Below are 12,732 nucleotides of genomic sequence, written 5' to 3' on the forward strand. Positions count from 1 at the left end.
TTGAAGTCAAACACTGTTTTAATCCCACGGTTGTGGCCTATTTGACCATGACAGATTTGTGTCTCACAAACACAAATTGGGGGCACCTGAACCGTGATGGCATGCTGAAGAGTTTCTTTAAGGCAACAACAACCACAACAGCAGCACTTTTTATTCAACCTTAAATCAAGCAGCCCACAGTTTTCTCTAGTTCGTACTTCAACAAAGAACATACATATCACATAAATGAGTCTTAATTTACTGTTAGCCCTTACTTACTAATGGGTAAAATTACATTTAATATTGGATACAATTCTAAAACAAACTCATTTTAGTCTTAAATAATTACTGTGAAATAGATAAAAAAATGAAACATATTGAAAACCGGCCCTGTAAAATTTGGCTACCCAATGCTGAAAAATCTGGCCCATAAATAGAAACCCAAATACTTTTGTTGTTGTTGTTTATTCCCCCTTTATTTAACCAGGATATTTACATTGAGATTTGTAACATGCAAAAGTTGTTACAAATCTCTTTAGCGAAGGAGTCCTGGCCAAAACAGCAGCATGAAAATGTTTCACATAAAAATGCAAAAAAACAGACTTAAAACAAAACAGCAACATTAGAAGGCAGGTGGACTTTGTTTTCAGTACAGTATGTTAATATCTGCAGCACAAATACATAAATGGACAATAGCAGACAATCATGATAATGAGGTCAGTTACGTCAACATAAGACATTTCACATAAAAGAAACAAGTAACAGTCAAATTACATCAAACAATGAATTAGCAGTGCTTTTCCGTAACAGGACATGTACATTCAAGGTTCAAATATAGTACTTAATCCTGTTTTTAAAATTGTGTTTATAAAATAATCTAGTTTAAAGTGGCTCTGTAGCTCACACAAAGATGAGGTTGCAAAAGCTTTAGAAGCACTTTCACCAAGGACAGTTCGTGTTCGAGGAATGACGTACATAATTTGTCAGCATTACCCAAGGTTGCAGCTGCAGTCGGTAGAGAAGTATTATTGTTTAGAAGAAAGATGTGGAAACGTGGGATAAAAGTGTGAGTAAACATTGTTTATTATCAAAAAGTATCGAGGTTCAATACCGAGGGGGGCACAATAAGCAACGGCTTTTAAAACGTTCTAGTCAACAGTGGCTCTATCTGTCTGTGTGTGTGTGTGTGTGTGTGTGTGTGTGTGTGTGTGTGTATGTGTGTGTGTGTGTCTCTGTGTGTGTCGGGTGGATGGGTGGGTGTCAAGAAGTGCTGTATTCAGGGGGTAACGAATGTGAATGTGTGGGCGTAATATGCTTGGCGTGCTCGTCAAAACCCATCAGCTATCTTCTCAATGCGTGTCTGTGTGTGTGTGCGTGTGTGTGTGTGTGTGTGTGTGTGTGTGTGTGTGTGTGTGTGTGTGTGTGTGTGCACGTGTATCTCTCTGGTGGCATTAATTTTGTCTGACTTTGACAGGGTCTGTTTGGCCCAGTCTGCTATGGTGAGTTTGGTCTGTGACAGGTTGAGACATCAACAAATTACATCCAGCTAAACAGAGAGAGAAGGGGGAGAATGTACGAAGTGCACAAGTTCAAAACATATACCTGAAAGTAAATAGAGAGACAGTCAAAGAGGAGAGGAGCAGAAGAGGAAGGTGGAGGGAGAGAGACAGCGCCCGGTGGTTGTGGTGGTGTCGGGGGGGGGGGTCAACAGGAGACCGGAGCTAAAGACAAAAGGGAGCGAGGGAGTGTGTGACAGAGGTGGAGAGGTGATTTTCTGCTCTGTCGTTTCTTTTCAGAAGGGATTAGCAGGACGGAGCTGCTGTGAGACAGGCAGAGTGGGGGATAACAGGTAGATAGGAGCTGGGAGGGAGGGTGGAAATGAGAGGAGGAAGGAGAGGGAGTGGGGTCGGGGTGGGTGCACTTTGATGGTGCATTGTCTCTGGGAATTATGTGAGACGGAGTACGACAGACTCTCTGACTTACGGGATTTGGAGGTGTGTGTGGTGTGGGAGCATGTGAGCGTTCAGGCAGAGGAGTGGCTGACCTGTATGTGTGCGAAATTATGTGTGTGTATTCATGTACGCATAAGAATATGTTTCTCTTTTTTTAACTGTATATTTCAAAGGAAAAGTCTTACAATTAATTCATCATCAATCTAGTCCTTTGATGGAATAAGACAGGTCTTTTTGTGACCAACATTTTTTTATTAGTTATTTATTACATATGTGTAACAAAATAAAAAGCAAAGAGGAAAAAAGTCATACACAGACATATAAAAGCACAGAAATAATTGCCCTGGTGGTGAACCATCCACAGAGGACATAATAGATCAGAATACAATGAATACAAATAAACACTTAGCTGAGGTGATTATGACAATTCTAAAAGGCTTGAATGTTCTCAATTTTACGACATGCATCCTAGCTACAAATAGCTCCAATTAATGTTGTCGAGGAAAGTGATTTTGTAATATGCAGTATGGAGGTTTCAAACATAAACTGTCATTGTATTGGCTGCAATGGTTCCTGTTAGGAAAATATACATTTTCCATAAACCTATGCTATTATTTTCAAATAATAGCAAAATAGGAACAAACTCTAGTGGACTACTTTCCAGTATTATCTGTACCCAGGTTTAATGCATGATCATTTGTTTTTGGTTTTATGCATTGTTTTTAATGAATAGACAGGATCTGATGAGCTTTTCTCCATAGCAAACAAACTATGATACTAGAGGACAAAAAGGTGAAAGCAGGGACGTTTTGAGGTTTTCAAATGAGCTTGTCTGATAACATCAGTCTCACTAGTCCAGACCTTTGACAGCTTCAGGCTGATAGCAACACAACGGTAAATCGTAGCATCCTAGAATCATGCATGGCTGATGATGTGTGTGTGTTTGTGACCCCTCTCTTCCTCGCTCTCCTTCTGTCTCTGTGTGTCCAGGCCTCCCCAGCCGCACTGGCTAAGAGTGTTTTGGCAGAAGTCCCTAACCAGGTGGTGGATTACTACAACGCAAAAGGCATCAAACCCAAGTGTATGTCGGACTATGAGTCCACAAGAACCTTCAGTCCCTGACAATGGACTACATGCAAAGATACACTCAAATACACACATATATCATGTATATATATATACATATACAAATGTATGTATGTACTGTATAATACATATACACAGGTAAAAGCACAAGCACACATACACAGACACAAACAAACACATAACCATATCACATAATACATAAAGTAGTCTAGCTCAGAGAATTAGTTTGTTGTGGTGAAACAATTTGAACTACTCTGTTGATGACTGTTGCATGTTTGGCCACAATGGCGTCACCTGGGAAATTATTACTATCTACTGTATATCTAAAAGATGTTTATAGAAATAAGAGCAGTCTTTTGAACCAGCATGCAGACTCAGACCATAGCCCACCCAAAGAAATGACATTCCTACCTTATTTAGATAACTAGCAAGTAGCCTATGTAAACCAAAAGATCTGTGGGTAGTAAAAAAAAATATGTGACTGCATAGCCCGCAATGCTTAGAATTAGCATTGCAAATGTTATTTATGGCAACGGTAGTGTCCCTGTTAGTGTACTGCATAAATGCATGAATAATTCAGCTCCTGCTAATATCCAATCTCCAGTACCCGCTTGCTAGTTATGAAATAAAGTATCTCTGTCATTTGAGTGACATTCAGGGTTGTCTTGGATGTTTGGGGGTTCTTTTCTACAGATTTGTTTGAGATTTTGCTAAATGGAAATGAACAACTTAATAATTGTAATAATTTCTTAATAACCTTCTTACATTGTAAAGAGTTTTGGGAGGTTAGCAAAGCGTGTGTGGTAGACACTCATCTGTGAGCTGAAAACTGTATTCTGCATGTTGATTATAATAAAGACACTTTGGTTTTCTCATTTTGGTGTGATCCAATGTTTGTGTGCATGTGTACTTGTATTAATTATGTTGTGGGTACATAAATATATCTATAAACTGCCTGGGGTTCAATTACATTTTAAATTAAGACTTGGATTTTGGTAAAGGATAGTGTAAGGTGTGGGGCTAGACATGTACTATTTATGGTCATTGTAAGGTTCTCCAAGGAATTCATGTATAACAATTTGACTTCCTCCCAAGTGACATAAATCAAAATGCATTTTGTGTGTTCAGGGTGGCGATATAACCTAGAATTAAAAAGAAAGACAACAAAGAGTTGATTTATTTTTCCCTTTGAGCTTCTGTTTCTCCGTTTGCCACTGAATATGCAGACTATTTGTATGCAGACCTCCACTTAGTTATCACTCACCTCTATCGCTCTGTCTCTAATGGACAGCCCTGTAGGTTGACACTGTTATTTGTTTGTGTTGCAGTTTCAAGTATTGTGGAGTGCTGGTTCATGACACCTTCATCCACAACATTTCTCTTTCACCCTCTATGTCTCCCAGACAGACATTAAAATACAAGAATACATTATCTCACAAATCTCCATATAGTTAATTAGGGCAAACCACAGTTGTGCTGTCCTGAGAGTACACTCCATGCGTGCCTCGGTCTCTGACAGTCAGATCAGTATTCAACAGAGGAACCTCCTGATATCTGTTTCAGAGACCACCGACATCTGAGAGACACTGAGTGGATCGGATGTATAAAGGCTGGGAGAAACCACCGAAAAGGAGCAATACTGTATCTTCTATACTAATCTTTTCTGGTCTATTATAAAATCTAGTATCATTATCTAAAGCTATATTTTGTATTTAATACAATTACCTGGGACAATGAGTCAATAATACTAATAATGAATTTAAAAAACAATTTTCAAATATTACTTAGTTTATAGTCAAAATTCAGGAGACATCAAGAAGCTCCAAATCAATGGGACTTGTTTTACTTGAGACCTTTCAAAATACAATACATATATCATGCTTATTTGTTTTATTTATCATTGTTCTTTATTATTGTATGCCTTGTATAGAGCTTGTGAATGGAAATGTAAACATCAACATTTTCAGGACAACTTAGCAAAATCCATAGTTAATGAAGATCACGTTGTATGATTGAAAGCTCGAAGACTACTAAATTGTTATGTCAATTGTTGTTTAAAATTCAACATTTAGTTATATTTCTGTTGGGTTATTTTCATCAAATATTTAGCAGCATTACGTTTTATATAACTGTAACAGTTTAATCGCGTTTTGGAGTATCAGAGTATAAAATTAAGAGAAAAAAATAGTTGTGTGGAACGATTTTCATGACCCTCTGTGCAGGGGATCTGTTTATGTCACGGACCGGAAGTAGCCAGGGTGACATTTAGAACAGGACGAAACCTAAGGCATGGTTGTGCGTATGTTGTGAGCGCTCGTGCCCCTCTAGTTTGTGTGTAGTTGTTTACATATTTATATGTAGCCAAGTGTACACATTACAGAGCGCAATGGCGTCGTGGAGCTGTCGATTTCTTCTTCAGCGGGGAACTCGAATATTTTCTCTCCGGACAGCAGCTGAAAGGTGGCTAATGCTAACTAGTTGTGTTAATATAACTGAAGTGGAGTTAGCTCAGCACGTAGGTTGCTGTCGTGAATTAACTGCACAGTCTAATTCAACGCTGTTCTGTTGTTTATATCTTAGCCTTTTATTTGCAAATAAATTAGCTACTGTTATCATTTTCCCTTTGCAAAATACCACCAAAGCTAGCTTAATTGTCTCTTATAATTGTATCTTGTAACGTTAAATATGTCTTACAGTCTCTTAAGGTTTCTTGTTTTAGATTTTTAGTGCTTTAATGTTACACGAAATACTAAATCATCAATGTAGAGACTGTTTATAAAGGACTGACGAACTAGTCTTCAGTAACACATGAGCCAAGTGTAGGTGGGCAGACTTTAATATGACATGTCACCACGGTTCATTCAGTCCTGTGTAACTTTTTTAAATGAAGCATATTGACTGACTCGCCACGAAGCAGTGATGTACAAACTGTCCTTGTGGATGTGTGAACCTGCTTGTTATTCATCCGCGAGGACATATTATAATTATTATTACTAAAGTGACAGAGTAGTATGAGATCTGAGGCAGCAAGGCAATTTTCAGTTCATGTTAAACAGTGAATACATAAATTAGCCCTGAAATGACGAGCCCCAGAAAATGAAGGAGCAACTATTTTGATAATCGGTTATAAAAAAAGGTGTGCTTGTTTGTTTGTTTGGTACCATTGTTACCATTGTTGGCGAATAAATAAGCTATTTTCCAAAGTAGTCCCCTCAAACTTTTTAAATTGCAATGGGCATATCTAACTATTTTCTGCAATTTAATTGACTCAAAATGAATTGGAAAAAAGAATGTTACATTAATTGACAAGGCAACAGAATAATTATTTGCAGCCCTGAAATAATAAGCACACAGGTATGCTACCTGGTCACATTTGCTGGTCATCATTAGTCCAGCTCTGGACGTCAGTGATGGTCTTACTGGGAAATAGCTCCACCTGATTCCCTGAATTTGCTCTTCTTGCAGTCCTGCCCATGTGGCGGGTTGTATTAGAACGGTAAAGACCACAACGTGGTTTGATGAACACCTCACGGAGGACAACCAGGAGTACATGAGAAAGAGCGCGGCGCAGGAATACAGGAGACAAACTGCTGATAAGCTCAACCCGCTCAAAGATGAGCCCTGGCAGCGACAAGAGTGGACACAGGGTAGGTGTCATGGACGGTGAGAGCTGTGAACATCATGAGACCCTGTTCTGTTCCCTCACACTTCAATCATCTGTTCCTCTGCCCAGGTAGTCGAAGAGTTGGGCTAGTAGCCGTAAAGTTGGGGATGGCTCCTATCTGGACAAAAACAGGCGAAAGACATGTCGCCACCATGTTACAGGTAGTACACACGCACACACACACACACACACACACACACACACACACACACACACACACACACACAGTCACACACACCACTGTTGTGCCTTCACTTTGCATCAAAACAACCTCAGATGTTCTTCAGGAATGATAATGTGCGTTTGTGATCCATAATGAAATGAGCAGCAGGTTAAAGTATCAGTCAAATACACTGGATTGTTCTGTAGAGTGTGTGTGTGTGTGGGTGTGGGGGGGGGGACAATAGCAAATATTGAACCCCCTGAACAGATTTAATGTTTATTCCCATCACGTTTCAATCTCATCGACTAATCCGTCAGTGAAGTGAATTGATTGTGAATTGCAGCCGTGTGCGCTAACTCTCCTCTTTATTGAAAGTGACTCACTGTGTTGGGTAGCACAACAAACTGCTATTGCAATTTAAAGTGAAATGTCAAAGTTAATAATAAGACTTTGTCATCACCTCCACGTCACATCAGAATCAAGGACAAACAGAAACTTCTTTCCCATCTGCTGATTCACATTTAGTCATTTGTTTCTTTTCAGCTGACACGGGAACAGTCTGTTCTAGATGAAAAAGTAGAGCATTTAATTTTACTTTCTCAGGGTGAAAGTACTCCCACCACTTTGGCATTGTGGTACATGTTCTATCTGAAGCCACACTGAAAGTATGTGATGATTCAGTGAAGCACAGATTTCAATGCTGCTTTGTAAAATGACATTTTGTCATTTATGTCGGCTATATTATCCTCTTCTTTCCTCGTCATTCTGATTTACTTGCATTTACTTGTACATTTACTTGTACTTTGCAAAAATGTAGTGATAGTGGGGTTTTGTGAGTTAGCCAGTTGCCCCATATTTAAGTGTTTTACACCAGGGACTTTCAGCTAATTGCGTATTATATTTATTGTAGGTCAGAGTTGCACATTGTTGACTATTGTGAATCCAGCCTCTGTTCTTTGTTCTCCAGGTGCAGGACTGCCATGTAATAAAGCACCTGTCCAAGGAAGAATATGATGGACACACCGCCGCCCTCTTGGTAGGAGGGAAAAACGTATCACCATTCCATGTAAGAAATAGCTCTTAGTATCATTAAATACATGCTTAAGTTTTATCTTAGCTGTGAAACTGGATATGTCGACATATGAAACAATTCAGCGATGTTACTTAGAAAATGTCTGGTGAGTAGATTATTGTAGCTGTCATTTCGTCTAGCTTTTCAGGCTATAATCAATATTTTATAAAAGCAACAAATCAAACGACTGCTTCCCTTCGCTTTACAGATACTTATTATATTATTATTATTATTTGTATGTTATTATTACTTTATAGTGAATTTCAGCCCATTATTTAACTGTCTGGCCTGCAAATCCACAGTTTTGGTTCTTTTTTTAGATGCTTTCACACACAAAAACACGGTACAGTTCTTGCTCAACACCAAACAGCAGACAAACAAAGTTAGTAGAGACGAGCTGGTGAACACAGTGGAGCAGATATTTCCCTCAGTAGTTGATAGAGGCCATAGTTATTGCAGGTTGTATGAAAAGTAAACAAAAAAATGTACTTCTTTTTCTTTGGTTTGAATTATTCACAAAAAATTCCACCAAAAATCTCAACATTATAGACAATTACTTTACATTTAATATTAGTTTCATGAATCATAAACAAGGCTGAAATTGATGACTTGTTGAACTGTTAAATTTGTACTAAATTGTTTGAGAATATCTATTACCAGTCGCTATGCTCTTAATGCCAGCAGAGCAGCCAAATACTCAGTCACATCACAATGTCCATTATTTGCTCATTTTAGTTTTGGCTACATTTCATAATCAGGAAAAATGAAATCTAATCGGTGTGACAGCTTTATGGAAGCACGACTGAGTTTTTGTCATTTCCCCGTAGCATTGAGATCACATCAGGCCTCCCAGTCCTAAAACCGTTCATGAAAACCGATCCATAGTCAGGAAATTATACTCACCCACTAACACATCACTGACTATATCTCATCTCAGGCCTCTAAATAAACTGCATCCAATAGATTTCATTGCCGCTATTTCCTGCACACACACATTTATAAATTGTCTTTCATGTTCGTAATAAACTCTTAAGGTCCCATCGCTGCGTCAGACTGACCTTTATAACACAAACACTGCAGCCCAAAGTGACAGACAGCAACACTGGCTCTGCTGTGTGCTCTGTGAACCAATACATCTATCTCAAAAAGGGTAGACAGTTTTTAAGTTGTTGGGGTTTTTTTGTTCTTTTTAAATCGCCTCTTAGTATGTATGAGGAGGCATTTTTTTCTTTCTAAATGTTGCATCTGTCTTTATGGTTAAGAGAAAAAAAAGGGAAAAAAAGAACAAGGCTGTATAAATCAAAGTGTAATGTATTCATTGGTTCTTGAGAGCTTGACAGGTTGTTTTAGAATCCCTCTCACACGGCCACATCGCGTTTCAGTCGGCGGCAGAGTTTGTCGGAGTGAGAAGCTCTGGCAGGCTGCTTCTCACCCGTCTGTTGAAAGGGAGAGAGAGAGAGTCTAGAGTGACTGGAGGGGCTGAGATGAGAGCGAGCCGAGCGAAAGCAAATGTCAGAGACGCTCACTGCCAAGTGTGTGCGCGCATATGCCTGCCTGCGCGTGCGTGCGTGTGTGTGTGTGTGTTTGGCTGCTGTACAGTCATAACAAAGCCCACTGTTAATTTTAATATGCCAAAGTCCAACTGCTGTTCGTTCTTACATTGCTTCCTCACACATTTTCTCTCTCTCTTTTCGTCACTCTGACCGGCAGAGGTCTGAAGAGCAAATGGAGATGTTTCGGAATGCAGGCGTGCCTCCGAAACATAAAGTCACCACCTTCAAAGTCTCAGACAACGCCCTCATCAAGCCAGGTATACACACGTGATTCAGCTTATAAATAAATACTCATTTACTATGTTTTCCATGTCGCACAATAGACAGTTTTGGCAGTTTTGGTACAAATAATGTAATGTAATCTTGTTTGTTGTGTGTTCAGGCACTCCTCTTTATGCGGCACATTTCCGTCCAGGCCAATATGTGGACGTCACAGCCAAATCGTAAGTTATTTTTCTGTCAGCCTTCACTCCTCGCTGTCACTTCCTCTTTGCTTCCTCTTTGCTTTCTCTCCCACTTCTTGCCCTCTTTCAGCTCCAACCATCACGTTTTGAAGATTGTTTTTTTTTTTACTTTACAAGAAAGTCCAAACCTCTTTTTTTACATCCCTATCCTCTGAGGCAATAAGTAAACATACTTGAATGAAAAAATATGAATTTTCGTGTGTGTGTGTGTGTGTGTGTGTGTGTGTGTGTGTGTGTGTGTAGCATTGGTAAGGGTTTTCAAGGCGTGATGAAGCGATACGGGTTCAAAGGTCAGCCAGCCACCCACGGCCAAACCAAAACTCATCGCAGACCAGGAGCTTCCGGACCTGGAGGGGTAAGACACACAGACGCTCACACACACACGTACTGCGTGAGACGCTCTCACACACACACACACACACACACACACGTACTGTGTAAGGCGCTTGTCCATGCCAGATATGAACAGTTGGCTTCCCATAATCCAGTCATGTGAGTGCGTGTGTCTTTCATCATCTGCGTCTAGGATCCAGCCAAAGTTTTCAAAGGGAAAAAGATGCCCGGTATGATGGGAAACATCTTCGTCACAGCTTATGGACTGAAGGTACACACACACTCACAAGGACACACGGTCATGGTGTTGAAGTTTTTTTGTCCTTGGCTGCAATGTCGGTTCAATACTCTCTCATCTGCATCCTCTCTCTTCCAGATATGGAGGGTCAATACCAAGTATAATGTGCTGTATGTCAACGGCTCTGTGCCCGGCCACAAGAACTCCGTATTGAAGGTAAAAATAATCATATTCAGACACACTTGGGATGTATGAAATCGAAGGTCAATCCCAGCATGCTTAGTGTTCTGACAGAGACAAGTGACCTTGCACCTGTAAAACACCTTCACAACTGCAAGATCCATCTTCATGACACTGTGCTGGATCAGCAGCGCGCGCGCGCGTGTGTGTGCGTGCATCCGTTTGTGTTTGTGTGTTCTTCTGTGAGAGAATGGAACGTACCTTAATGATGTTAATAATATCCACAGCATCCATCTCCATACTCAGCAGGTTGTGTTCGCCTTTTGTGTGTGTGCGCGGACACACACTCGGCCTATTATTTGTTTTGCAGACAAGCGATAATGAATACAAATGTGCATTGCATTTCACCCAGCTCAGCTGTGTTACACTTGCACACACACACACACACACACACACACACACACACACACACTCACCCCTAGATTCACTTATATTATATTGCCCTAAAGGGCACACAAGCAGGTTAATGTTTGTTCATTGTTTATTTGTATTGTTCTGTGCAGCTCAAATGACCCTATGTAAATGAAGAATAGATGTTTTATTGATTAAAATTAAGACTAAAGGCTGCAACAAATAATAACTTTCATCATTGATTATGTTTTTATAATGAATATGATTCATGTGGGAACTCATAACAAACACTGATCTTTCCCCCAAATTGTTAATAATTGATTAAAATGTGAAGTTGTAACAAGATTATTAGTAAGAATAATTATATTGTGAAGATTTCTTGGTGACACCTGTCCTCATTCCCTTGAGAATTCCTCGTGTTTATCTGCATTCAGGGCAGGAATGGCAACATCTGCCACTAGCAATAACAGCTACTATGTAGAGAGGGAATCACTCACTGTAATGTTATGTTGCCAACCATGAATCAAAAATACAAAAACATAATTTGATTTCTTTGAAGGTTTTCCTGCTTCTGAAGGGGGGCATGACAGAAAACGTTTGAGAACTGCTGATTAGGTTTGAAAATAGATTTTGCTGTAGAAAATGGTGGTAAATGCCTGTAACACATCCAGAAGCCAAGGTAACATCACCAAAGTGCCTGTTTCCTTCTACCAACTGTCCAAAACTCAAAAGAAATTATATTTAGAATGAAATAAAACACAAAAGCAATGCATCCTCACATTTGAGAAGCTGGAGAACGCAGGCATTTTTTTTGCTTGACTCACGATAACGATTTTGAAAGCCGTTGGCAACAAGAAGCAAATTTTTCTGTCCCTTAATTGTTAATTAAGAAGAATGTCCTCACAGCTGTTACATAAAGTGTGTGTGTGTGTGTGTGTGTGTGTGTGTGTGTGTGTGTGTGTGTGTGTGTGTGTGTGTGTGTGTGTTTTCCAGGTAAGAGATACTGTCCTGCCAACCAGGAGCTCCACCCTGCTCAGCCCTCCCTTCCCTACCTATTTTACAGAAGAGGAAGGCGACCTGGATGAAGACCTGTACGACGATAACTTGTTCATTCACACAGACCCATCATTAACACTGACCTGACCCTCCCCCCCCACCCCCCACCCCCCCACCCCACACGCACACACACACACACACACACACACGCACACACACACACACGTGTCATGTTTTCATCTAAACCCAACAAATCATGTCTGGATCTTGTAATAAAGAGTAATTGCTTTGAACGTCTTGTGACCTCTAGTTTTTTTTTAGTGTGAGATGCAACAGCACAGAGCCCGTCTGTTTGAGTTTAAAATGTACTATGTCCCCGTCCCCCCCCCGAAACCATGGTAACTGTCGGAGTGATGATGTCACAAGAGGATCCCCAAGCAGAGAGAGGAGAAGAAAAAAAGAAGACAGTGAAACAAAACAAGAGCGGCAGATGTAGTGGAGAAATGTGCAATATCTGTACAGGGTGCAGGATAAGGGGCGGGGGGGGCTGGATACAATGAGTTGCACAAAGCAGAGTGACAGGAATACAGACAGGGGAGGGAAAGGGTCTTTGTCGGTAGGGGTGGAGGAATGAAATGTGC

The 12,732-nt window shown here is 40.1% G+C and overlaps 2 protein-coding genes across 3 annotated transcripts in view; both read left to right on the top strand.

Annotated features, from left to right (window-relative positions):
- Nucleotides 1–3,892, top strand: part of cpne4b (copine IVb) — a 20,931-nt gene extending 17,039 nt beyond the window's left edge. For both annotated transcript variants that reach the window (XM_068702494.1, XM_068702493.1), the window contains one exon: nt 2,922–3,892. In XM_068702494.1, the coding sequence (XP_068558595.1) occupies nt 2,922–3,053 (132 nt within the window). In that variant the 3' untranslated portion in view covers nt 3,054–3,892. The remainder of the gene's footprint in view (nt 1–2,921) is intronic.
- Nucleotides 3,893–5,266: 1,374 nt separating this feature from the next.
- On the top strand, nt 5,267–12,384 carry mrpl3 (mitochondrial ribosomal protein L3). Its single transcript, XM_068702541.1, has 10 exons — nt 5,267–5,477; nt 6,483–6,664; nt 6,751–6,842; nt 7,812–7,910; nt 9,627–9,726; nt 9,852–9,912; nt 10,177–10,288; nt 10,460–10,537; nt 10,643–10,720; nt 12,089–12,384. The coding sequence occupies exons 1-10, from the start codon at nt 5,404–5,406 to the stop codon at nt 12,236–12,238; spliced, it is 1,026 nt and encodes a 341-aa protein (XP_068558642.1). The 5' UTR covers nt 5,267–5,403; the 3' UTR covers nt 12,239–12,384.
- The last annotated feature ends 348 nt before the right edge of the window (nt 12,385–12,732 follow it).

The sequence above is a fragment of the Cebidichthys violaceus genome, unplaced genomic scaffold (assembly GCF_023349555.1).
Source record: "Cebidichthys violaceus isolate CVI_PGR_0920_01 unplaced genomic scaffold, fCebVio1.0.p SCAF_85, whole genome shotgun sequence".
Classification (NCBI taxonomy): Eukaryota; Metazoa; Chordata; class Actinopteri; order Perciformes; family Stichaeidae; genus Cebidichthys; species Cebidichthys violaceus.

Excerpts from the sequence above, each read along its gene's own strand:
- mrpl3 (XM_068702541.1), top strand. The coding sequence starts at position 5,404 with ATGGCGTCGTGGAGCTGTCGATTTCTTCTTCAGCGGGGAACTCGAATA. Across the intron at positions 7,911-9,626 it reads AAAACGTATCACCATTCCAT|AGGTCTGAAGAGCAAATGGA; the intron begins GTAAGAAATAGC and ends TCTGACCGGCAG. Across the intron at positions 10,721-12,088 it reads ACAAGAACTCCGTATTGAAG|GTAAGAGATACTGTCCTGCC; the intron begins GTAAAAATAATC and ends TGTGTTTTCCAG.